This window comes from Typopeltis vanoorti, chromosome 25 (assembly GCF_054136105.1).
Source record: "Typopeltis vanoorti isolate ZY-2024b chromosome 25, IOZ_Tvanoo_1.0, whole genome shotgun sequence".
Classification (NCBI taxonomy): Eukaryota; Metazoa; Arthropoda; class Arachnida; order Uropygi; family Thelyphonidae; genus Typopeltis; species Typopeltis vanoorti.
The window spans coordinates 34,188,841-34,212,647 of NC_143573.1; the positions used below are offsets into that span (position 1 = coordinate 34,188,841).

Here is a 23,807-nt window from a genome sequence, read left to right on the forward strand (position 1 = left end):
CCCCCCTCACCGGGAGCAAACCTAAGAGAATGAAACTCAGCATCCCAGGGGGTAACAGCAACAGCCGAGCCTCAGTTAGACCTTCATTGGCTACAGCATTGCCATCCATCACCTGCCCTGGGTACCCTCAACATGGAAAAGTTCTTAAAAGAACTGGGAGGTGGACTGAGTCCTCGACTGTTTATCCCGTCATTTGAATTAAGACAATCTGTGTGGATGGGGTGTTATTGAGCTACAAGCTCTAGTCATGGCTGGGCAATAGCCGAGCCTCAGTTAAAACTTCATTGGCTACAGCATTGCCATTTGTTACCCTGGAAGTCCTAAAAAGGACTTTTTTCCATACCCTAACTCCCATGGAAAAGTAATTTATTAAAACTTTTTAACTGAGTCTCGGCTATTGCCGTACCCAACCATGACTAGAGCTTGTAGCTCAATAACACTCCATCCACACAGATTTTCTTCATTCAGATGACGGGATAAAGAGTCAAGGACTCAGTCCATCGCCCAATTCTTTCAAGAACTTAAATGTTACAAAATTTTCATTTAGCGAAAATCTTTGTTAGTACGTCTAAAAATATTTTTAAAGAAAGTAAACTAATTTTTGAATAATCTAGTAAAACAGTATATCGTAAATGTTTTGTATAAAGAAAAAGTTTAATTTATGTGCATGCGAGACAGAAATCCACGTTCAAGATCCCATTACTGCATATCATTCAAGAGATACCAAATCACAAGAGAAGGTTTGATTGGTGACAAAATACCAATACAACGATAAGTCATTTACGTGACAACATTTGGATCTTTTTGTTCATTCATTTTACTTCTAGAAGGTGACGATGAGTTATCCCCTCGTGAAATAAACCCTAAAAAAATAAGCATGTGCCATATTGAAAATAAATTTGTTGTTGTAGGCAACATCTTGACCTAGTTTTCGACTATCAGAGTACAGCAGAGCATGCCCTATTGCGTTTGTGTACGTTTGTTTTCCAAATACACATTCTGCCTAACAACTGTGGTTACCATGGGCTGTCAATAACTCAACTGACGACTGTAGCACGTATCATCACTGTCCTTTAATAGAGCCTAATATTAAACAGCAGACTCTGTAACGGCCACACCTGCATGAATAAGAAAGGCAAACAACGAGCTGAATGTGATTCTTTGTTATTATACAAAGAATCACATTCAATTCACAACATTAACTCCAAAATCCCTAAGACTGGACAATCGAACTAAATAACATTGCCTGTATTACGGTACATTAAGTAGATTTGTTGAAACATTTAAAAAAAATATTTCCATCAATGGCAATTACTGATAGTCTAACCGTCCTAAAATTTTGGTAGTTCAAAATTTTAGGACGTTTAGACTATCAAAAGTCATTATTTGTCAACCTTTGCAATTACAGAACATGTTTGACCCCCTAAATTACACGCTTCGTTTATAATAAAAACACGTACTTGCCAAGAGTTGCGAGTTCCTTATCAAACTCAGTGTTAAATTGCATTTCCCTTAGACAGAAACAAGCCCACAGACAAAAACCATACGTGATGTGTTTCGACAATACGGAAGTAACCATGGTTACATATAAAAACGACAAAAAAAAATTTTAATTTATGTAAAAGAAGTTTAGTAGATTTCTTTGAAACCCACTTATTCTGTGTTGTGTTTCGCACTAATTTAGTTACAAAAATCCTACCGGAAATGCAATGCAACACTTTCAAATTGAAGGAAGATACATATCACTTTACGTATTTTAAGAAGTAATTTGAACATTGAAGTTTTACATCTGAACTAGTATTTATGCGATATTAGTGATATACTTTTTTAAAAAAACTACCGATAATTTTCGTATTGAAATGATTGTGTGTTTAACATAGCTTTATTTCGAACCTAAAAATGAAGATTTCAGTAAACATCTACCAGATGGAGCCACTGATTTGCAACAAGTTGTAAATGGCGATGCCGTGTTTCTAAAATAGATATAATCGAGTTTTGTATACATCATGTTTACATTTTTTTATTGAAATATCTTATTTTTTAAGAGAATTTATTTATAATATAAAATCTTATTTGTAATTAGAAATATTTCTAGATAGGAGTACTTACAAATGCCACTATATTACAAGAGTAAAAATATTGTTTAGATACACCAAAATAATTTTAATAAAATAATTAATGAAATGATAATCAATTTAAATGTGAGAATGGAACAGATAGTAGACGTGTTTTCTCAGTGTTTATTTGGGATTTTTTTATTTGGGATTTTAAGGATTGTGTGAAACTCTGGTTTTGTAGTGTAGCTGCTAGATTAACTAGCAGAGACGCGATTGTAGTTTTAAATTATATACAAGAACAGCAAATTAATAACAAAGGTAAGTGGACTGTAATTGGGCGATTCAATAGGCCTAACCGCCGTTGGAATCGCCATTGTTGATTAATTACTAAAAGCAACTGAATCGTAGGCTCACTGCCCTACTTTGTTGAAGGGTTTTTTCGTAGTAGCCCTTACATAACTCAAGGAGACTCCCGATTGGTATGGAAGGCATCAAAGAACAGATTAAGTCTCTAAACAAGGAGGAGTCATTAGAAGTTTTAAAACTTATCATGGCATAGTTTGAGACTGACTGGCCGGGTTATTTAAACCGGTACGCCAAAACAAATGATCCAGAAGTAGAGGATGAAGAACCCCAAGAGGAATTCATAACTGTTCCACCATCTAAAAAACCCCGTCATAACAACTCACAAGAAGAGCACTCAAACAAACCGAGAAGAACAGCAGACGATCTTATGGATAATGACTCACCCACACAGGACGCGCCGAAAAACTCGGAGAAGGTCCCCCCCCCCGTTATTCTACGGGACAAGGTGAAATGGATTTCTGTCATATCAGCCCTCAAGGAGCAAAACATCACATCCTGTGCAAAAAAACTCAGATGAGGGAGTCAAAATCCAGCCAGCCACCGATACTGATTACAGGCAGATGACAAGGCTATCGGATACCAATAATCTTCCTTACCATACATTTAGGGTCTTTTCACTCGGTAAAGACCCTAAAGGTGATAATAAGTGGAGTCACAGAAGGAATCACTCCAGTAGAAATCAGCTGATTTAAGCAACCAGAGCCTGACCCCAATCAAAGTAAGCAGGATGCTCGGGTCTGATAAAAGGCCAATGCTTTTAGTACTCGTGGAGATTGATAACACCCAGAAGAAAATATATGAGCTGACTACTGTCTGCGGCCTAAGAAATACTACGGAACCTCTAAGAAGAGATCGTCAGCAGGACAGTGCCACAGATGTCAGCGGTTTGGGCACGCCCAAAAGCTATGCCGGGCCAACTTCAGGTGCTTAAAATGTGGTTAAGGCCACCAGACCATCACATGCAGCAAGCCAAGATCTATGCCAACTAAGTGCGCAAATTGCGGAGGTCCTCACCCCGCCAACTATAAAGGATGCATAGCACACCCAAAGAACCGCGGGTGTCCCAAAACCGCTCATCCATCACTTAGCAGTGACACCCTGGGCAACTGTGCAGATCGCCATCCAGCTCAAATAACCTCTACCTTGACAGCTCAGAAAGGAAATCAACTTGAAACCAGGACCAAAACACATGCCGAGGCTGCACGATCCAAGAATACTTCCTCCAACGAATTTACAAACTCCAACCTTACGTCAGTTCTAACTGCCTCACTAGTACCATGCTTCAGGAATTCGGCAAAACAAATCGTACACCATCCTCCACGAAGAAATTCCTTCAAGGTACTCATTCCATTCTGACAGCCCTCGATCATGAACAATAGGAAATATAAGCCTAACTCCCTTACCATAACTGCATGGAACGAAAATGGATTGAACAACAAAATCCTTGAACTACAAGAGTTCACTCAGAGATACACACTTGATATAATTCTAGTAAATGAAACGCATCTCAGGCCACCTAATAACCCTAAATTACTGAACTACACCATGTACAAAACTGACACACTCATTTCCAGTGGAGGAAGCACAGCCATATTCATTAAAAACTACATAAGCTACAATGTACTGACCAATCCAAAAGCCTAGAGATAACAGGCATTGAAGTTCGTACAAACAATGCAGGCAGTATCAAAATCTATCCAGTATACAACTCACACGACATTCCATTACTGGTATCTGACTTGAACTCCATTCTCGGCTCCACAATCCATCATCATGGTTGGAGACTTTAATGTCAAGCTTGGTACACTCCACAGTCAATGACAAAGGTCGTATTCTAAACCATTACTCAACGCGAAACTCTATTGTTATAGCCGGACCCACAGAGCCCACTCATCACAGTCCAAATGGAAGCTCAGACGTACTGGACATCGCAATCATCAGAAACATCAAATACCAATACCAACTGGAAACATTAAATGAATTATCATCTGATCACAACCCCATTCTGCTCAAGCGCGGTACACAAGAGCAATTCTCTCCTCTACACACCTTTATATCATGGGAAAAGCTTTCCAAAACTCTCTCAGACCACATTGACCCAGCACCCATTATCCATAACAAAGAGGAGATAGATATTGCTGTCAACAACCTCACTTACCAAATTAAAAAAGCACTAACTTCAGTCACACAAACCACAGTTTTTCATTCAAGTGGTCAGATCCCTGAAGAAATTATGGACCTTATCAGGCTGAAACACAGAGCCCGAAAAAGGTACCACAACACAAAAGTCCCAGAAGATAAAACAACTTTGAATAATTTAAATAGACAAGTCCTGGAAGCTCTACAAAAACATCGAAATCAAGATTGGGAAACCAAACTGAACAATCTGAACCTAGAGGATAACTCCATCTGTAAATTCTTGAGAACCCTCCGCACTAAAAGGCAACTCATACCCCCAATTCACACCAAGAAAGAAGCAGCTCACACTGACAAAGAAAAAGCAGAAGCTTTGGTTGACAATTTGGAAACTCAGTGTAACCCCTCTTACGAGAATTTAAACATCAATCTAAGGAGAAGGCAGAACTCATCACACCCACCTCTCCAGCAGAAGTTATAAATATCATAACCCACTTGAATAACAACAAGACTCCAGGTCCAGACGGAATCACAATCAAACTACTCCCCAGAAAAGCCACTGTGCACCTAGTCAATATTATCAATGCTATCCTCAGTTTCAAATATTTTCCCTTAGCATGGAAAACTGCTGACATCACACCAATCAAAAAGATTAGGAAAAAACCTCAACTCCCGGAAAGCTACAGACCTATCAGCCTACTGTCCAGCCTAGGTAAGGATGCAGAAAAAGTCATCCTTACAAGGCTTCAATCAGCAACAGATAAACTAGGTATTATCCCTAATGAGCAGTTCGGATTCAGAAAAAACCATAGCACCACACATCAGATACACCGACTGGTTGAATTTATCATCACAGGTTTCAACTGGAACCTCCACACTGCTGCGGTCTTTATGGACGCTGCGAAGGCTTTTGACAAGGTGTGGCACCAGGGTCTTCTCCACAAACTCATCGAATTTAACATGCCAACAAATCTAATAAAAATCATAGATAGTTACCATAAAGACAAATTCATGCAAGTAAAAATTAATGAAACCGTATCAACCAGGCGCAAGATTCTGCCAGGTGTGCCGAAGAGTTCTCTTCTGGCTCCCCCTGATGTTTTCTATCTACATAGCTGATATTCCTCAAAATCCAAGTTCAACAATCACAGCATTATATGCGGATGATATCGCTTTATTAGAAAGATCTCTCAGTCCCAAACTAGCTATCAAAGACTCCAAAATAGCATTCACACATTGAAGAAATGGCTGATGGACTGAAGGATCCAAACAAACCCACTGAAGTTCAGCCATCCTGTTCACCAAAAAGAAGTCTCAGATCAAGGAAGACGTGCACTTGCTAGGAGTCAAGATCCCATGGCAGAGCGAAGTCAAATACCGCGGTGTTATGCTTGACAAAAAAACTCCAATTCACCAATCATGTAAAACACATAAGCTCGAAGACATCCAAAACATCGCTCTATCCCATGATCAACAGAAAAAGTAAACTGGACACTCAGAACAAACTACTAACATACAAGATGGTAATACGCTCAGTCATCACTTAGGCATCTCCTGCATGGAGCCACACCTCGAATACAAATATTCAAAAGCTGCAGAGAATATTCACAGAGAAGTCAACATTCCCTACATCATGACCTTCTTCCTTCTTCCTTCCTTCTTCATGACCTAGCAGAAAAGTTCTTCACCAAGACAAACAATCATCCAAATCCGCTGATCAAGCAAGCTTCAGACTACGATGAAGTAGAATTCTATAAACACAAAAGACCCGAGTCAATTCTATGCTCAGCTGAACACAGTTAATCTCACTGCCCTTCCAGGGCGAGCTTAACGCTCAATAACTCTCACACTCAAAGGACTCCCCCTCAGACAAAGGGGAATATGAAAAGCATTTATGCTTCACACAACAAATCAGCAGCGTTCTGTGTGTGTGATACTATGGATGTGGGTATTTTAAGATGTACAGCGATTTAAGAGATTTAAGATGTATAGCGATGTAGGGTATGGATTAAGACTGAATCTGCTCCGGTTTGAATTAATACAGGCACTAAAGATTCGGACAAATTCTCGTTTAATTTTTATAGCTAATATTTGCTAATTTTTCAAGATTTTCAGTCCAATTTTTAAACTTAGAAATTATATTAAATAGCTAATTTAATTAATAATAAATTTATTGCTCTTTTTAAAAACCCTTACATATTCAATAAAAAAAAAACTTCAACCAGCATTTTCGATATCCAATTATAATTGGAGTTTTAATTAATTTCGATTGTTTGTATTCAGAAATTTCAGCAAGGAAGTGACGTCACAATGGTTCTTTTAACTTTCCGAAATAACTTTTATTCTTTAACTGCATGAAATATCAGACAGAGTGAGGTAATTAAACAATTAATCAAGAGAAGACAAAAAGTACAGAATTAAACAAATAAACAGCCTGCAAACAGAGTTCATCTATTTTAGTAAAACATGTATGACAGCTTTCTTTCTCCCTTGATTATCTCCTGTTCAACTCCAGAATTATTAATGACTGACGTTGTGAGGCATTTCTTAAAATGGCTAATTATTATTTTAATGTTCTAAATAGAAACTGCCAAAATAAATAACTTTCCTGCTTAGTATAAAGGATTTTTAAGTAGTGGGTTGATTAAGATGTCGATGTCATGAAATATTGAGATGTCATTTATTCAGAGAACAATGGAAGACGTCATTGTGAAAAGAAACCAATAGTACTCGATAATTTCCAACAAGTAGATGAGCAATATATTTATTGAATCTACAATAGTGGTAGATTTTTATTTAGGCTCCGTGTTCTAACGTTGAGAGGTATGAGACTGAGCAGAGGTAAGACAGAGTATATGTGTTGCAAAGTGGACGGCAGCCAGGAGACAGATCTAGAGCTGGAAGGAAATGTCATCAGGAAGGTGAGGGACTTTAGATACTTAGGTCCAACAGTGGAAGAAGATGGAGGGGCCGAGAAGGCAGTAGGATTCAGGATACAAGCGGGTTGTGGGAACTGGAGAGAGATGGCTGGAGTGCTATGCGATAAGAGGTTGCCGATCAATCTGAAAGGCAAAATCTATAGGACAGTAGTGAGACCAGTTATGACGTATGCTACGGAAACTGTGGCCCTGAGGAAAAATAACATCATCAGGATGGAAGTAGCAGAGATGAGAATGCTTAGGTGGATGTGCGGTGTGACCAGAAAGGATCGTCTGAGAAATGACTGCGAGGGGAACGGTGATAGTTACGAACTTAGGAGCGAAGATACAGGAGGAAAGGTTGAGATGGTGTGGTCATGTGATGAGGAGGGAGGACGAGTATGTGGGAAGAAGGGTCATGCATATGGATGCGCAAGGAAGGAGGAAGCGTGGGCGGCCAAAGAAGAGATGGAGGAAGATGGTGATGGAGGACTTGAGGATGAAGAACTTGGATGTGGTGACAGCCCAAGACAGGAGGATGTGGAGGAGGCTCGTCATTAACAACGATCCCACTTAAGTGGGACAAGCTGCAGAAGAAGAAGAAGTTCTAACGTTGAATTTGATAAATGTATTTTGACATGATATCTAATTTTGAATCTTGATTCTAAATTCAACATTTTTCCTTTAATAGTAACCAAACTTTAACAAATCTTGAATCTATGGAACGAAATTTATTCTACAGTAAAATATTTAAATGCGACTCGGCGCTTTAAAAGTTGGACCACAACGATTTAAAACCCAATCCTTCGTCGCTGGCAATCTGGCAATCTATAAAGTCGAAAGAATATTGAACTGTAATATTCGGAGTTTTCAACAAAACTGTCCCCTTCAGAAAAACCCTCGCCTCACTCATGATAACAGCTCGAAAAGCCTATCGAAAGGTTCCACATATGCTAATTGATGAGTTGTTTGCTAATCCGTCTACTATAGCTGTTTGAAATGAAGTCTTTAGCAAAGGCTCTTCATATCTTAAACGAAATACGAAGCAGATCTTTCCAACCAAAGCGGATCGTCGTTACCCACAAAGTTACGAAAGCTCAGAAATCAACCATTAATGCCTCGGTCAAATATTAAACGCTTTTTGATTGGCTCTCGTAGTCTGACACCCATTGGTTTTCTCTTTGACCGCTTACGATAATTTCCTTGGCAAAAATCCCTTCCTCAACTACTACTGTTGATGTGGAGCAGCGCACCCATAGGCAGTTAGGAACAAGTACCATTAGGTGCAGGTTTCTACCATGGAATATAACTAGTTTAACCTTCAGCTAGCCCACATGAGGGATTATGAATGATAATCCGCTCAATTTCTAATATTCTCTCAATGTTTTCATCCCAAAACTTGAATTGCTCTGAAAACCTTCGGGTTTTCTGCCGCATCACTTGCTTCCTGCCTGCTAGTTTTTAAAGGGTGGATCTTTCTTAAAACCTTTCACCGATGCCCAAACGGAACCTAAGACTAAAACGTTTTTCACTATCTCTCTTCAATCTTGTTTCCCAATTTCAAATTCAAGTCACGGCATCTTTCTCTTACACTACACGGCACTGTTTATGCTCGTGCAGGAAAACTTGCAGTGAGTATATAAGTTCAAGAATATCAATCATCGATTTCTGAATTTCTCTCTTCCACTGTCCAATGAAATAATCTGAAGAATTTCAATCCTCCTTCCAGATTGAAATCTTGACGTTATTTGTCAGATAAAACAAGAGAATTCACTCTTATTTTAGTTCATTCAAGAACATATTTCCCTCATCCAAATCTTCTTTTGACATAAAAATATGCTCATTTGACTTGAAGAATCCCCCCCCCCCGTTAAATCCCGGGCCACAAATTACAGTTCTCACATTCGGGTGAATTATTTAAAACAAAGTTTTTTAAACGATTTCAACGTACAACTTATATATTGATTAATGACCCACTTCGCTGTTCATGTTAACCAGTGAACAGCAACAAGTCTGCACTACAGGTAGTCCCGTCCAAATTGCTGCTAACTAGCCTTTATTCATCAAACCTTCGAACACGATGTCTCAGTCATCTTCTTAGAAAGTGCAATGTACTTGTTTCAAGTCGATTGTTGTTTAAAGAACAACCTAAGAAATAACTGGAATTTTTATTGGCATTTTTTTGGCTTTTTGGGAGCTGTTTCGAAAACAACTGCCAACAATTTTCTATTGATCTATAATACGGCTGAACAGAATCCACGATTCTTGAATGTAAAAAGATTTTCACCTTTTCGTGAATGATGGGGGGATACTATGGGGCTTGACAGGATATTATGAGAAGTTTTGTCCCACAATGTCCTGTAAAACAACCTACGAACGTATTTCTGAAAAATAAATGAGCATAAATAGGAAAGTATCTGTTCAAAATCGACATCATGTTCGAATGAGCCACGTCTAGAACGGATCCCATGCGACTCGAAGCGAAGAGAAATATTGCGTGAACTGTCAAAGAACTAGAAGAATATCTCGAGCTACCAAAAGCTAAACTTCCTTATTAAGTTTACTGATTAAAACAACAAATAGAACTATTGAAATAGCATCTTAAAGGAATTAGATACATTAGTTATTAAGCATCGTTTGTTATTGAAAGAATTAACAAGCTGCTGCAGGAATTTCAACTAACTTATAATGATATTTATATCTGCATTTAGGAAATTATCGCAAGTATTAAGTCATGTTGATTAGCGACTCTGATTGATACGAAAACCCATTAAAATGCGCTACACAGATACAAGGAGAGATTAATTTCTGCTTGTAAATTCTTTATAATCACTCCGATTGGTAAGTTCTTAATTCGGTCTTACTCGCTTCAATTACTTTAGAAGTTCTAAATACTTCAAGTGCAATAAATTCATTTGCATAAAGCTTGATGACCGTTTGCGACACTACAGTACTAAAAGAGAGTCGTCGTTGAATACGAGATGATGGATGAGCTTCAGCGAACCTCTCAGCAGTTATTCTGTCGTTGTTTATACGGGAGATGTTTAATTTAGCGCAACAAATTACGGTAGACACATGCCGCTAAGATGTGTCATTTTTCCATTAATGCATACGTGGTTGGTGTTGAGTCACGTGACATTTTAATCAACAAATTCGATTGTGTTGCGCTGTCATATTTCACCTTCTACACTGATCACCCCCCTCCCCCTTAAAAAATCCTATCATGATTCCTCGTTTAAGGTCCCATCTTGCTCTAATTGCTTGCGAGAGTCAATTGAGCTCGAACATCATCGGCACCATTAATCACAGCTAGAATACAAGTGCTCCACCTACCGGTGGATTCGAAAGGTATTCATTTATCATCGGAGCTTTTAATCGCCTACTGGATGATGTTTGGTCTATTTCTATATTCTTGTGTGTGAGAGTGGGTAGCTCTCCAGAACGGGGGGGAGCCTTTGATAGATGATACTGTAAAAATAAATTTGTCTTCTGCCAGGTTGTGAATTTTTGCCTACATCTTCGTTTCAATTTTTTATAGCTTTTATAATTTTTTTAACTTGGGCAGGTATATATATTAAAAATTTTATTTAATTTAGATATATATTTCATTTGTGATTTCCAAGTTGAAATAATATAACCTGTTTACTAATTATTTTAAAAAGAACGTGCTGATACAATTAATATGGAAAGTCTTTGATAAAAAATATCATGAAACATTCATTATAAAAATGAATCCCAACTATACTTTATAGACAATAATTTTAAATTACTAACAACAATCAAAAAGCCATTCTGAGCTCTATTCTTTGTTGCAATTTGGATTGTTGCCAATGTTCTTTATTTCAGTTACAATAAATAAGACTAGAATTAATACCGAGCATTTCACTTAACGTAATACAATTTTAATTGAAATAAAAGTTCCAAAATGAGATGCTAACAGATGTAAGGATAGTCCTGTAATCATTATAAACATATTTCTGATTATAATGGGAAAACAAAATATTAAGAATTTAAAACACCGCTTTGTATTCAACACGTATTGAAGAATAAAGATAATTTCAAATGCCGGGCTAGAAATAATAAGACATCTTATCCAACTATTCAGTTATCATTTACGTCAAATATTCCACATATTAGAGAAGCCTTCCATTTCGTGATTACCTAAAATACTCTTACAAGCAAGAAATAACCCTGAAGAACGTCGACATAAATTAGGAATTTCAGTGCTTCTGATAATCTTTGCTTATCGCATATTCCTTCCATTTTTCTTAACAACATGGCAATTGGAACTTAGCGTAGCTTGAAGTTCTTATCAGTAAAAGTAGTGTGTTATCGTTCTGTACAGTATTACTCCATTAAAGAAATGAGTTTCAAGAAAAGTAACTAAGAAAGAAAAAAAAACGTTTAGCATCTTCGCCTAGGGCATGTCGGACATGCTGTCGGCGTTGGGATCGTTAAAAAAAAAAAAAAAAAAAAAAAAAAAACTACGAATGTTTCTCAGGAAAGTAGGCCTTTAATCACTATAAATTATCAACTTATACGACAGTGAGCGGTTGCTAAAATATGAGATGTTTGTTATATCCATTAAGAATCGAGAATGAAATAAGCCGGGCTTCGTTTCTGAAGGCACTTTATGCTAATAAGCCCTTTGAAACTCGAAAAGTGGAACACGGCTGTATAAAATTTCAGCGCAAAATTGCAATGGAAAATGAACAGTTCTTTCTCTATCTCTCTTTTAAATTTTATGAAATAGAGTCTCTGCAATCATCTAAATCATGTAATGATAAAGTGGATAATTTCAAGACCCTGGTAGATGATTATAAAGAAAATAATGATATTCACTAATATCGTAAAGAATATAAAAATATTAATAAAATTTCATTTAAAAAAAAAGATAGAAATATATATTCTTTAGCTAATATATTATTAATAACAAGTTTATTTTCTAAAAACAAAGATACTTGGCAGAATAATAATACACCTTTATTTTATTTATTTCAAAAAGTAAGACTTTAGTATTATGGCAGAGTTGAAAAACGGTCTTCTACAGAATAACACTGCAAAATTTAGTTTTGAGCTGTGATTAGCCAATGAGCAATTTTTCATAAGGAGAAAATTTTCAATTTTGAGCGATTGCTATCTTTTATTTGGGGGCAACTTTCAGCATCATCTTTTTGAATGTCATGCTATTAAACTTCAAGTGTATGATAACAGTCGTATTTGTTAATAGACAAGCTCTTACAACGGCTGATAAGTACATCAGTACTTATGATTATCTTAGAATTAATAGACTGGTTAGTATTGCAAATAAATTGAGACGTAAATGTTTTAAAGAAGTCAATGTATAAGTTAAACACCAGTTCATTCTAACAATAAAATAGCCTTAATACTATCTAACAGAACGTTGTGTAAGTTTTCTTCACGTTGATCATGTCACGTGTATAATTCCCTATTGTTGTTTTTGAACAATGACGTTCGTTGATGCAGACATCAATTCACACCAGAGGTGGTGTCAAAGTTAACCGAAATCGGAAGGCGAGCTTAATCTTGCCATTCTAAACGAACCAACTCCTTAAAATGATTGAAAATCAATAATATATAATCCTAAATGTGACGCGACACGAAACCATTTGGATGTAGAACAATCATTTTAATTACTGCTTTTGAGCGCTGTGCTACGATCGTGTTACTGTTGCGTAACATGCGAGGTGTTGCCGAAAAGTTTTTGAATTAGCCGCAATGAGCGTACACGGTCAACAATACGGTCAACAATTAACACGGTCGACAATACTAGGTGTTGTTGTTGTGTTGCTTCATTAGGAATTGCCTGCTGAGTATCACCACTGCTTCTAACATTTTACGTAATAGCGGTTTAATTGGGCGAATCTTTATTGTGGTTTGCATTCAAAATGAGCGATGGGACAGTAGAAACTTTGCATCAAGTGTTGGGTTTGTTTTAATCACGACATCGAGAAAAAAAGATGATTTTTAAAATTGTAAAGGCATTTTATATCTGAAATTCGTTCCTCTAGGCAAAAACTCTCGACCAGTAGTATTGCATATATCCTTAGAGGGTTGAATGGATCGCCATAAACCCGTCTAAAAAAGTGACACTGTATTAGTGGATGCACAATACCTCTGTGTACACTAAGTTGTTGTTTTGTTGGCCAAGAACCACACGTGGTAAGTGGCTTCGCTTAGTCCCCTTCCACACATCTTATTTAGATATCATTATATATTTGTATTTATTATAATATGATATTAATTGAGTATAATTTGATTTTTTTCATAGAATCATCTCAGCGTGAGCAGCACAATTGTCCAAATTGATAATATAATCCTCGTTTTACCTTGCTACTATAACAGAAGATCGTAATCAGAACAGGAAACACATCCACATATCATTAACTAGTCGGATTTGAAGAGTATGAATTGTGGTTAAGTTTACTTCATACCATAGCATTCCAACTGTCTACTGTTCAACGACCATGATTTCTGTAGATTCTGTTGGACGAGCATTGACTTTGACACTGCAGTCCTCCATAAAAACCGTGGCAGGCGGAAGTTCAGTGTGCTGTTCTGGCAATAACTTTTATAGATATGAGCACACAAAAATCGTAGGTGGAAGATCCACTTACCCTGCCTTTATAACTGTCTATACCACACGGTTTTTCACGAATACATTTATATGAAATAAACGGAACTGTGCACTTAATTTTTGCAACATAGTGTATATTGAATTTGCAATACTTCATTTGCGTAATAATATGCTTCTAAAGATCCTGATAGGCCTTTTGATATGTTTTCATTTCAGTATTTGGCACACTGAAGAAAGCTGTCCCAACGTATCCCTATTTATCTGTACACCGATGGAATCATGTCTACATCTGTGTGCAAAAATATCAGAAAGGATTTAAAATTCATTCAATAACAGTTGATCCTAATCTTAATTGTAGCACTGCAGATGTTAGTGTGCTAACATCTACAGGCAGTATACCATCTAAATTACCAAGTTTATCCATGCAGGACTGAACCGCTTCCATTCAAAAGCGCAACTAAGGCAGTGCAAGATCCATGCTTCTTTATTTAATCCGTTTTAACATGTAACATACAAGTGTGATTACTCTAAAAACTACAGCAGAGCACAACTTCCCAGTGATTAACAGCATAGTGACATAGAAGCGCTTGCAAGACACATACAAACATATAGACAGACACAGGAATAAGGAAACAAAAGAACTTACAGTTGGAAAGGTGTCCGATTATGTGAGGTGCTGTAACAGAAGAGAGGTTAAGTAGTGCTAATAAAGATGCAAAAGTGCAATAACAGACATGTTAAAAACACAAACATTCTATTAACAAAATATTTTATTCCGTTAAATTCTAATATAACATTTACACTCCTACATTTTTTGCATCCCTGGACTCTAAAATCAACATCAGGTGAACTTTGTTTCCTTGGACTAGGTGTTTTCATATAAAGAACTGAAATAGGCGTGTATGAAGGGCAAATTATAAATATAAATAATAATTTACAATATGTGTGTGAAAAATGTGTGAAAAAGTAACAAAAAATGAACATGAACAGTGTTTTTTGAGTGCATAAATTAATATTTAAGCAAGTGCAGTTAGCAATATGTCATTGTGTCATTGGTTAAAATAAATAACCTTCTCTGACCCAAATTTTATCTTTTATTATACTATTATTAAACAATTAAAAAATTGGTGTTTTTCATTATAGTTATTTATTTATTTTATATCACGAAATTATAATAAAATAAATTAATATTTTTATTTAAAATAAATAATCAAATTAATTTATATATGTATTAAAATGATATTTTGGTAATTACCGTTGTTTTAGTAGTGGAGTTAATTACTGAGAACATTAGACGAAGAAACATTAGCTGAATCACCTGTTGGCCATAATTGGTATTGTTCTTTTACTGAAGTAGTTATCAGATTGATAATACAACTGGTTTTCAAGAGACTGGGAGTTTTGTTCTTATTTGTTATTATGTAAATTACGATACAATTTATCGAATAATGGCGGATTATGCTGCTGCCGGTTTCCATTAAATAATAATCAGTTTGTACTAGAAAACTCGGAAATACTGATAGAAACAGAAATAAAAACTTTTGCAAAAATTTAAATGAAATTCAATTTCTAACAAACTAACAAGTGCAGATATATCTAATCTAATTGCCGACATATAAAATGTACAACTGAATTAATCCAATTCATACACAACAAATAATTGACAATTGACATTTATGTCTTTAGGGATGAAGCAAGATGCTTTTCATATTCCCCGCTATCTGTTGCAGTTACAGTGAGGGTAAAATTTATGAGCAGATTGCTCTCCCTGAATGGGCATGAAGATTATGCATCGCTATAGGAGGCTAATATAGCTTTTGGTCTTCTATGTTTAAATATGTCCGTTACCTCGTATGCTGCAGCTTGCTGAACCAAATCGTTGGGGTGTGTGGACGTCTTTAGGAAGAACTTAGATGCTAAGGATTGCAGGAAAGAGGACATATAGAGAATATTTCTATCTCTATGAAGTTGATTGTTTCTAACATACCATGGGGGGTTCAGAATCATTCTCAAGCACTTGTTCTGCACTCGCATTTGGATAATGTTAGTATTAGAGGTGTGGCTCCAGGCTGGATAGAGTCATAGGTGATTATAGGACGAATCGTCATCTAGTATAGCTGCAATTTGATTCTGTTGCTGAGCTTGCTATTTCTATTAATGAGCGGATAGATCTGAAAATAGTCCTTATAAGGACTGGCTTAAAGGGACGAAGCAAGAATGCTTTTCATCTTCCCCGTTATCTGTAGAGGACAGTGTAAGGATAAGGTGTTATTGGGCTATAAAGCTCTGATCATGACAGGTGGATTACAGCAATAGCCGAGCCTCAGTTAGAACTTCATTGGCTACAGCATTGCCGATGTTTAAGTAAAGACAACTCTAAAAATTCGGATGCTCCCTAGACCACTGCACAGTGGTCGAAAGACGTCCAACTCAGCGTTGGCTTCACTCAGTGACAGGCTCCCCCACCACCAAGCCGAACCGCTCATATTCCAGGGAAATGCATCCACCGACAAAGCCCCTCACTGAGCAGTGTCGGAGAACACCCTCCACGGAGACTCAAATTTGCTCCCTCAAGGAAAAAACCTTAAGAGAGCGAAACTCAAAACTCTCGAAATTCAGCGTCCCAGGAGGTAACAGCAACAGCCGAGCCTCAGTTAGAGCTTCGTTGGCTACAGCATTGCTATCCATTACCCTCCCAGGGTACCCGTTTTAATCCACACAACAAATAACTGTTAACTTCTATGGCTAGATGGACATCAATCCCTTGGATGTTTATCCCGTAATCGGTGTTTTTTAATTGTTTAAAAAAAGAAAGTTTTGAGCACTTGGCTCGCCTGATCAGGGATCAAGAGCCAAGAGTCTGTGATCAGGGCCGCCTTTGGGCGTTTATGTTTCCATCTGTCTTTTTCATCGTAATCTGATGACTCACGAATGAGTAGGTTGGGATGGAGTGATGACTGAGCAACGTACTTGGTTGCTATCTGGAGGAGAAACGTAGGTATGTCTGGCAGGATTCCGTCTTGATGGAGGATAGTGTTCCTTACAAACCACGGGGCATCGAAGATCATTCGGAGGCATTTGGTTTGGATTATTTGCAATCTTTTGATGTTGCTAGGGGAGGTGTGGCTCCACGCTGGTGAACCGTAAGTTAGTATGGGTCTGATGATTGCTTTGTATATTCTTAATTTGTTTTCTGGACTGACTTTGCTTCTACGGTTGAGTAGAGGGTAGAATTGAGCTATCACTGAGTTAGCTTTGTTGCAGGCATGAGAGACGTGGGAGTTGAAGCTGAGATGGTTACCTAGTTTGATTACCAGGTATTTTACTTCTTTTTGCCATGGGATATCAGTATTGAACATCGTGACTACTCCATGATGGTTTGCTTTCTTCCTTGTAAATAGTACGGCTGTGCTTTTGTCTGCATTGACGTCAATTCTCCATTTCCGAAACCATTTTTCAATTCATTGCTGCGTTTTGTAGTCGTTGTGTGGCTAGGTATGGTCTGAGCGATCTGGTCAGTATCGCCATGTCATCTTCATAGAAAGCCATGGTGGTTGATGCTGTGCTTGGGACGTCTGAGATAAAAATGTTGAAGAGCAGCGGCGATAATAGGAAGCCTTGCGGAACACCTGTTGTGATACTTCTTGTAGTGGATCTGAGCCCAAGGAGTTTCACTTGAAATTTTCGGTCTTTCAGGTAAGAGTCTGTGATTTGAATGAGGTTTAGTGAGTATTTTGCAGTTATTAGTTTGTGGATGAGGCCTTTGTGCCACACTTTATCGAAGGCTTTCGCCACATCCAGGATGATTGCACCTGTATGTTGTTTCCAATTAAATCCGATAGTTATGTATTTGATATGTCTGTGGATTTGTTGAGTTGTGCAGTGACCAATTCGAAAACCAAATTGTTCTTTTGGAATTAGGTCTAGATTGTCCGTTTCGTTTTGTAGGCGTTTTAGTATTGATTTTCCCAATTTTCCCAGCAAGCTGATAGGTCTGTAATTCTAGGGGAACTGAGGTGCTTTCCCCGGTTTGTGGATGAGGATTATAGCTGCCTGCTTCCAACGAGTGGGAAAGTAGTTGAATCTTAGCATCGCATTGATAATAGCCACTAGATGCATTATTGTTTTGTGAGGGAGTGCTTTCATAATTTTGTTTGAATGATCAGGACCTGGTGCTTTTCTGTTATTGAGGTTCTTGATGATTTGGTATATTTCATTTGGTGTAGTATAGCTTGTGTTGTCATGGCTAGTAGTATGATGAAGTGCATATCGTACTTGCCTGTGGATTTTTTCAATGAAGCGCAAGTCCGCATGAGTGTAGTTTGGTTGAAATTGCAGCTCCAGGGTGTCTGTAAAGGCTTCTGGTTTTTCATCGTCTCGGTAGACTATACCTCTTTCTCCATGGATTGGTTGTATGTTGGGGTGATCGCTGCGAAGGGCTTTAGTCGTTTTCCATAGACTTACCTACGGTGTTTAAGGAGCTTAGTTTCCTCTCCCATAGTTGATTCTTATGGTCTTTGATCGCATATCGGACTAGGTTTGTTGCCCTGTTAAGCTCTTGTTTATCCTGAGGTGATAGTGTTGCATGGTATCGTCGTCTAATCCTGTTTTTGTTGCGAATAAGCTTTAGAATCTCTTCTGGGAGCAGGCTAGTTTGAGCGGGAGCGGTAACGGTGGAGGCTGTTGCAAGGCCAGTTTGGACTGTGCTTTCCAGTTTATTGATCGCTGTGTCTACTTCTTTGGGTGAGGAGATGGTTGGGACAGGGCCTGTGATGTTGCAGAGAGTTGCGTTGAGTTTCTTGAGATTTGTGTAGGATTGTCCGGGGGTGGTTTCTGCTTCTCCGCCTAGAGAAGAACTGGATTGTGGTCGGAGCTAAGATCATTAATAACTTGTAACTGGAACTGGTGTGGGGTGTTCTTCCTGAAAATGACTATATCCAGCACGTTAGGTTTGCCCAGTGGTCCGTAGTGTGTTGGTTCTACAGGACCTACTATGGTGATGTTTCTTGTCATAGCGAATTTGTGTAGGCTCTTCCCTTTATTATTGGTGTTTCTACTGTTCCACGCGGGATGTTTTGCGTTTAGATCTCCCGCCACTATTGTTGCTTCGTTTGTGTCAAGGAGCTGGGAGAGGTCTGAGGTCAGGAGTGGTTTGCATGGAGGGTTGTAGACTGAATATAGTTTTAGACTACCTGAGTTGTTGGTGTGTATTTCAATTCCAGTTTCTTCCTTTATTTGTATTGGTTTTTTCTTGATCTCATTGTATCTTATGCTTTTTTTAAGAAATATAGCCGTTCCGCCCCCTCTGGCATTGAGCCTGTCTGTCCTAAGTAGTGTGTAGTACCTTATTTTGGGGTTGTCTCAAGGCCGAAGGTGCGTCTCGTTGATGAAAAGGATATCTATCTTATATCTTTCAGCAAATTCTTTTAGTTCTAGAAGGTTGTTATTTAGCCCGTTAGCATTCCAATAAGCAATCTGTATTGAGTTAGCTATGGTGACCGTGTTATCCATTAATCATGGAGAAGATGACTTGTGTGTTTTTGAGGAATTTATTGGTGTCGGCCTGAATGGGATTTGTTTTGCTAAAGGCCGTTAACATCTCTCCTAGGGTAGCAGCTAGGATTGCTGCGGAGGTTTGGTTGCAAGATGTTGGTTTGTTACTTGTAGAGATGCGTATGATTTCTCGGGAGTAACAGCCCGCGTTCTGATTTCTGGTGTAGTTCGCTTCTGAGTGGGCGGGGGTAGTGCCTCTCTAGCCTACTGCAGGTTGGATGGATGGAGTGAACATCCCTTGTAGTTAACTGGGCGTGGGCCGCCACAGTTTGCACACTTAGCGGACGTGGTTCGCGGTTTGACGCAAGTGTGTGAGGGATGGTTGTCACTGCACTTGACACACTTGTAATCCGCTTTACATAGTTTTTGTACATGCCCATATTTTTGGCAGCGATAGCATCGACCAGTAGAAGCCTTTTTTCTGAGAGGTTCGATCTTGATGACTAAGCTGCAGACTATTTTAAGGTTGTAAATTTCTCTATGGTCTTTACTGATCTAGACCAAGACCAAAGACATGGGGGCGCTTGTCTGCTCGGTGCATGCGCGATATCTTAATTGGCTCTAGGCCTTGTGATCTGAGGTGAGTAGCTATTTCTTCAGCTGGTAAGGTTTCAGCCAAACCTCTGATGACCACTTTTAGATTTTTTCACTCTTAAGCTGAAACTTGTGATATGGGACTTTCAGTTCCTCCTTAGTCTGGTGAGCTGAAGAAAATTCGAAGATCCTTCTGGTTGACTCCGGATTCCTTCATCTGTACTCTTGGCTGGTGAAAATTTGATGTTTGCGTTCTTCATCGTCTCTGTAATTAAAGACCATTTTTCTTTTGTTCTAAAAATTACTGGTGGAATCCTCTCTTTGGGTTGTGCCCTGGATTCGGTCTCTATTCTTTCATCAGGTTGTGCTGTTAAGTCCATTGGAGTTGTTCTTTCCAAGGGTTGAGGTATTATTTCAGGTTCTCCAGCTGGCGACTCCTTCTTGCGCTTCTTTCTGCTGACAACCTGATAGTCTGTTGGGTGATCTGAGTCCACTAGGGGCTGGTCGTTAACCGGCGACATAATCTCTCTGGTGTTATCTTGAGAAGTGCCGGGGATTGATAGTCCTCTGTTTCAACCTCTTCTACTTGGTGGATTGCTACCTTTCCTGGCCATTTCCTTTGCAGCAGGCCTCCTACATGTTTGAAGATTGCCAGTAGTTGCTTGAAGTCGAGCTCATCATATGGCGAGTCCATAATTTGGCCTAAGAGAAAATAGCGGTTGCTCGGATTTTCCGAGTAGTTTGCGAGTGATCCTGTAGACTTTGAGAGTCCACTAGCTAATCCCGTAGACAGCTTAGAGTAAGCGTCTACAGCAAAAAGTTCGATTATTATAGGTGACTACCCTAAACAAGGAGAAAGCAGTTTAGAGAACTTACTTGGACACAGTGTAGAGATCTACCTCCCTAAAATACCATTTTCGTCCACCACTGGTCCTCATTGCGGGTGGGGCCTGCCGTCCATCAGACCTTTGCATATTTCTTACAGAGGAGGGAGATAGTAGGTCTCGAACTGTGTTAGTTCCAGTGCAATGCGAGCTTCCCGAAAAACCTTATACAACAAATATAAGTTCTTAAAGAGCTGGGAGATGGACTGAGTCCTTGACTCTTTATCCCGTCATCTGAATGAAGAAAATCTGTGTGGATGGGGTGTTATTGAGCTAAAAAGCTCTAGACATGGCTGGGTAACGGCAATAGCCGAGCCTCCGTTAAAACTTCATTGGTTACAGCATTGCCATTCGTTACCCTGGAAGTCCTAAAAAGACTGATAGATTTCTCCACACAACAACAAATATAGGTTCCTAAAGAACTGAGCGATGGACTGAGTCCTTGACTCTTTATCCGAATGAAGAGAATCTGTGTAGATGGAGTGTTATTGAGCTAAAAAGCTCTAGTCATGGCTGGGTAACGGCAATAGCCGAGCCTCCGTTAAAACTTCATTGGTTACAGCATTGCCATTCGTTACCCTGGAAGTCCTAAAAAGGAGTGATAGTTTTCTCCAGACAAAAAGTAAAAAAAATTAAAATTGATATAAGTTTCGCATAGATTAAATCAAGGGGTGTCATTTGTAATATTATTCTCTTGTGAAAAAAATTCTCATTTAAATAAAAAAATCATAAATTCCATTTTAAAATAAAAATCACCTTGTTAATTAGAGAAATAGGATCAAAGATAGATAAAAGTTTTGAAAATTTCTAATTCTTGCTGAGATAATACCATACCATCTAGTGGAGAAAATCTAAACTATTTTTAAAATATTGCATACAAAGAAAATAATTTACGACAGTTAAAAAACCATTTTTATTTCGTGCGATATGTGCATTTATTTCACGATTATATTATTTTAGCGCGCACAGTCTACTTATTTTGTTCCATTTAATCGCACAAAAGAAATACTCAAATATAAATAATGATCACTTAAGTTCATGATAATAACGCAATTAGTTTTCTTTGAGATCGTAGAACTGTGGGAATCTCTCCGCTGTTTAGAGAAAAACAGACAGCTCACAGAAGTTCATTATTAAATACATGAAGACTACAGAAAAGTGCTGCGTTATCAAAATAAGAAACGATTAACTGTGGGAACAAATACAACAAACTGACGTGTTCCAAGTCGTTGCAGTAAACTGTTGCTCATCGATAGTGGACATGCGGGTTTTCCGATTGACCTTCTAGCGAATACCGCAAGACAAACTAAAATTGATTTTCCTCAGAAGATCAAATTGATGTCGGTTAAATGAGCTGAGAACAAATTTAATAAATAAGAATAATGTGCAGTTCGCGTTGACGGATGGGATGAAAAACACTTCGGAGATCATAAGAAAGAAGCTGGCTTAAATGCATTTGTTACATTACAAGTATAGTTTAATGATTGTATATGAACTAAATGGAATTTAAAAGGATCCTCATCGAAAAATATACTCGACAAGGAAGAGTCTAAATAAATATACGTATCTTCCTAAAATAATCTTATTCTAGGCAATTTTATGGAGGTAGCTAAGTCAGATCGGGCTTGGTACACACTGCCTCTTTGTATAATAAAATTCGTTTTTGTTTGTTTGAGAATTATAACTACAGTGCTTAAGTCTGTCACGTGTCAGTAAGCATCATCAATAACAATGCTTATGTTGTTATTGAGGCATTTTTAAGAAAGAAGCGAGTAATATTTTAGCATCTAAATCCATGTTTGTCGTGTTAAGAGTTTAAAAATCTACCAGAAAATGGTGAAAAATTTATTTCTGAAAAATGTTTGATAAAGGGAAGGGGGGGGGGAGTATTTGCAATTCATTAAAATGAAATAAGATGGAAATTGAAAACGTATTCAGTTAAAGCCATTAGATAATGTATGGAGACAGTACGTAACGTGCAATTAACACAATAGGAGGAGATGAGGAAAAAGAAACTTTCAAATTAGGGTTGACAATTACACGATTTAGAAAAGGAAGGCATTCTTCTAAAAGACAAGAGAAACTCAATGAAAAAACAACTCGAGAAGTGTACATTATATAGACTTTAAAGATATATTAAGAAGTGTTGCTTATCTCTTTTTATTCTAGAATTAAGAAACTTTTATGTTTCCAACGCTAACAGGAAAACACTGATAGGGAATGATGTGGCTGGAGTGATGCCAAACCAACAAATGATAAGAAAAGAACTATCTTGGCCCATTCCACAGGAAATGGAAGTGTGCTATTAAGTAGCAAATACTGTTCCAGACCACTCGCGGAATAACCCCACAAAAAATGCATCACCAGAGTAGCAACAATCTTTTGCTCTAACAGATCACTTCTGTCACTGTTTCGGAATATTGCTATGAGCAAAGAATTATAAACAAACGTCTTTCAGTTTAATGGAAGAATACGTAAGATATGTTTGTACAGTGGTTGGTGGAAACTATCATCTTTTCTGCTTTTGCTTTCTTGCGTTAAAATACAAACAACTGAAGTTCTGATGCGGTATCCATGGAAATTACCTCCGTCTTACAGGCGGAAGAACTACGCGACATTTACCCTTTAACTGGGAATTACAGTTGGGTTTAATTGTCGTCTTTAAGGGAGGAATCTTGGTAGAAATTTCTTTTTCCAACTGAAGGAGAGGTGGTCGGTCTTATATACTAACAGAAGTGTTTTTGCGGTAACAGAGTAACCA

The 23,807-nt window shown here is 38.0% G+C and overlaps 1 protein-coding gene and 1 long non-coding RNA gene across 6 annotated transcripts in view; one reads left to right on the forward strand and one right to left on the reverse strand.

Annotated features, from left to right (window-relative positions):
* Positions 1–23,807, reverse strand: part of LOC150092644 (potassium voltage-gated channel protein Shaker-like) — a 709,278-nt gene that overhangs the window by 486,466 nt on the left and 199,005 nt on the right. The window contains exon 2 of one of the 5 annotated variants that reach the window (XM_090414382.1): positions 14,722–14,751. The exons of the other annotated variants lie outside the window; for them this stretch is intronic. Coding sequence (XP_090270508.1) covers positions 14,722–14,751 — 30 coding nt within the window. The remainder of the gene's footprint in view (positions 1–14,721; positions 14,752–23,807) is intronic. 5 annotated transcript variants of the gene reach the window in all.
* The window catches only part of LOC150092645 (uncharacterized), a 405,687-nt gene that overhangs the window by 110,378 nt on the left and 271,502 nt on the right, over positions 1–23,807 (forward strand). The gene's annotated exons all lie outside the window — the stretch shown is intronic.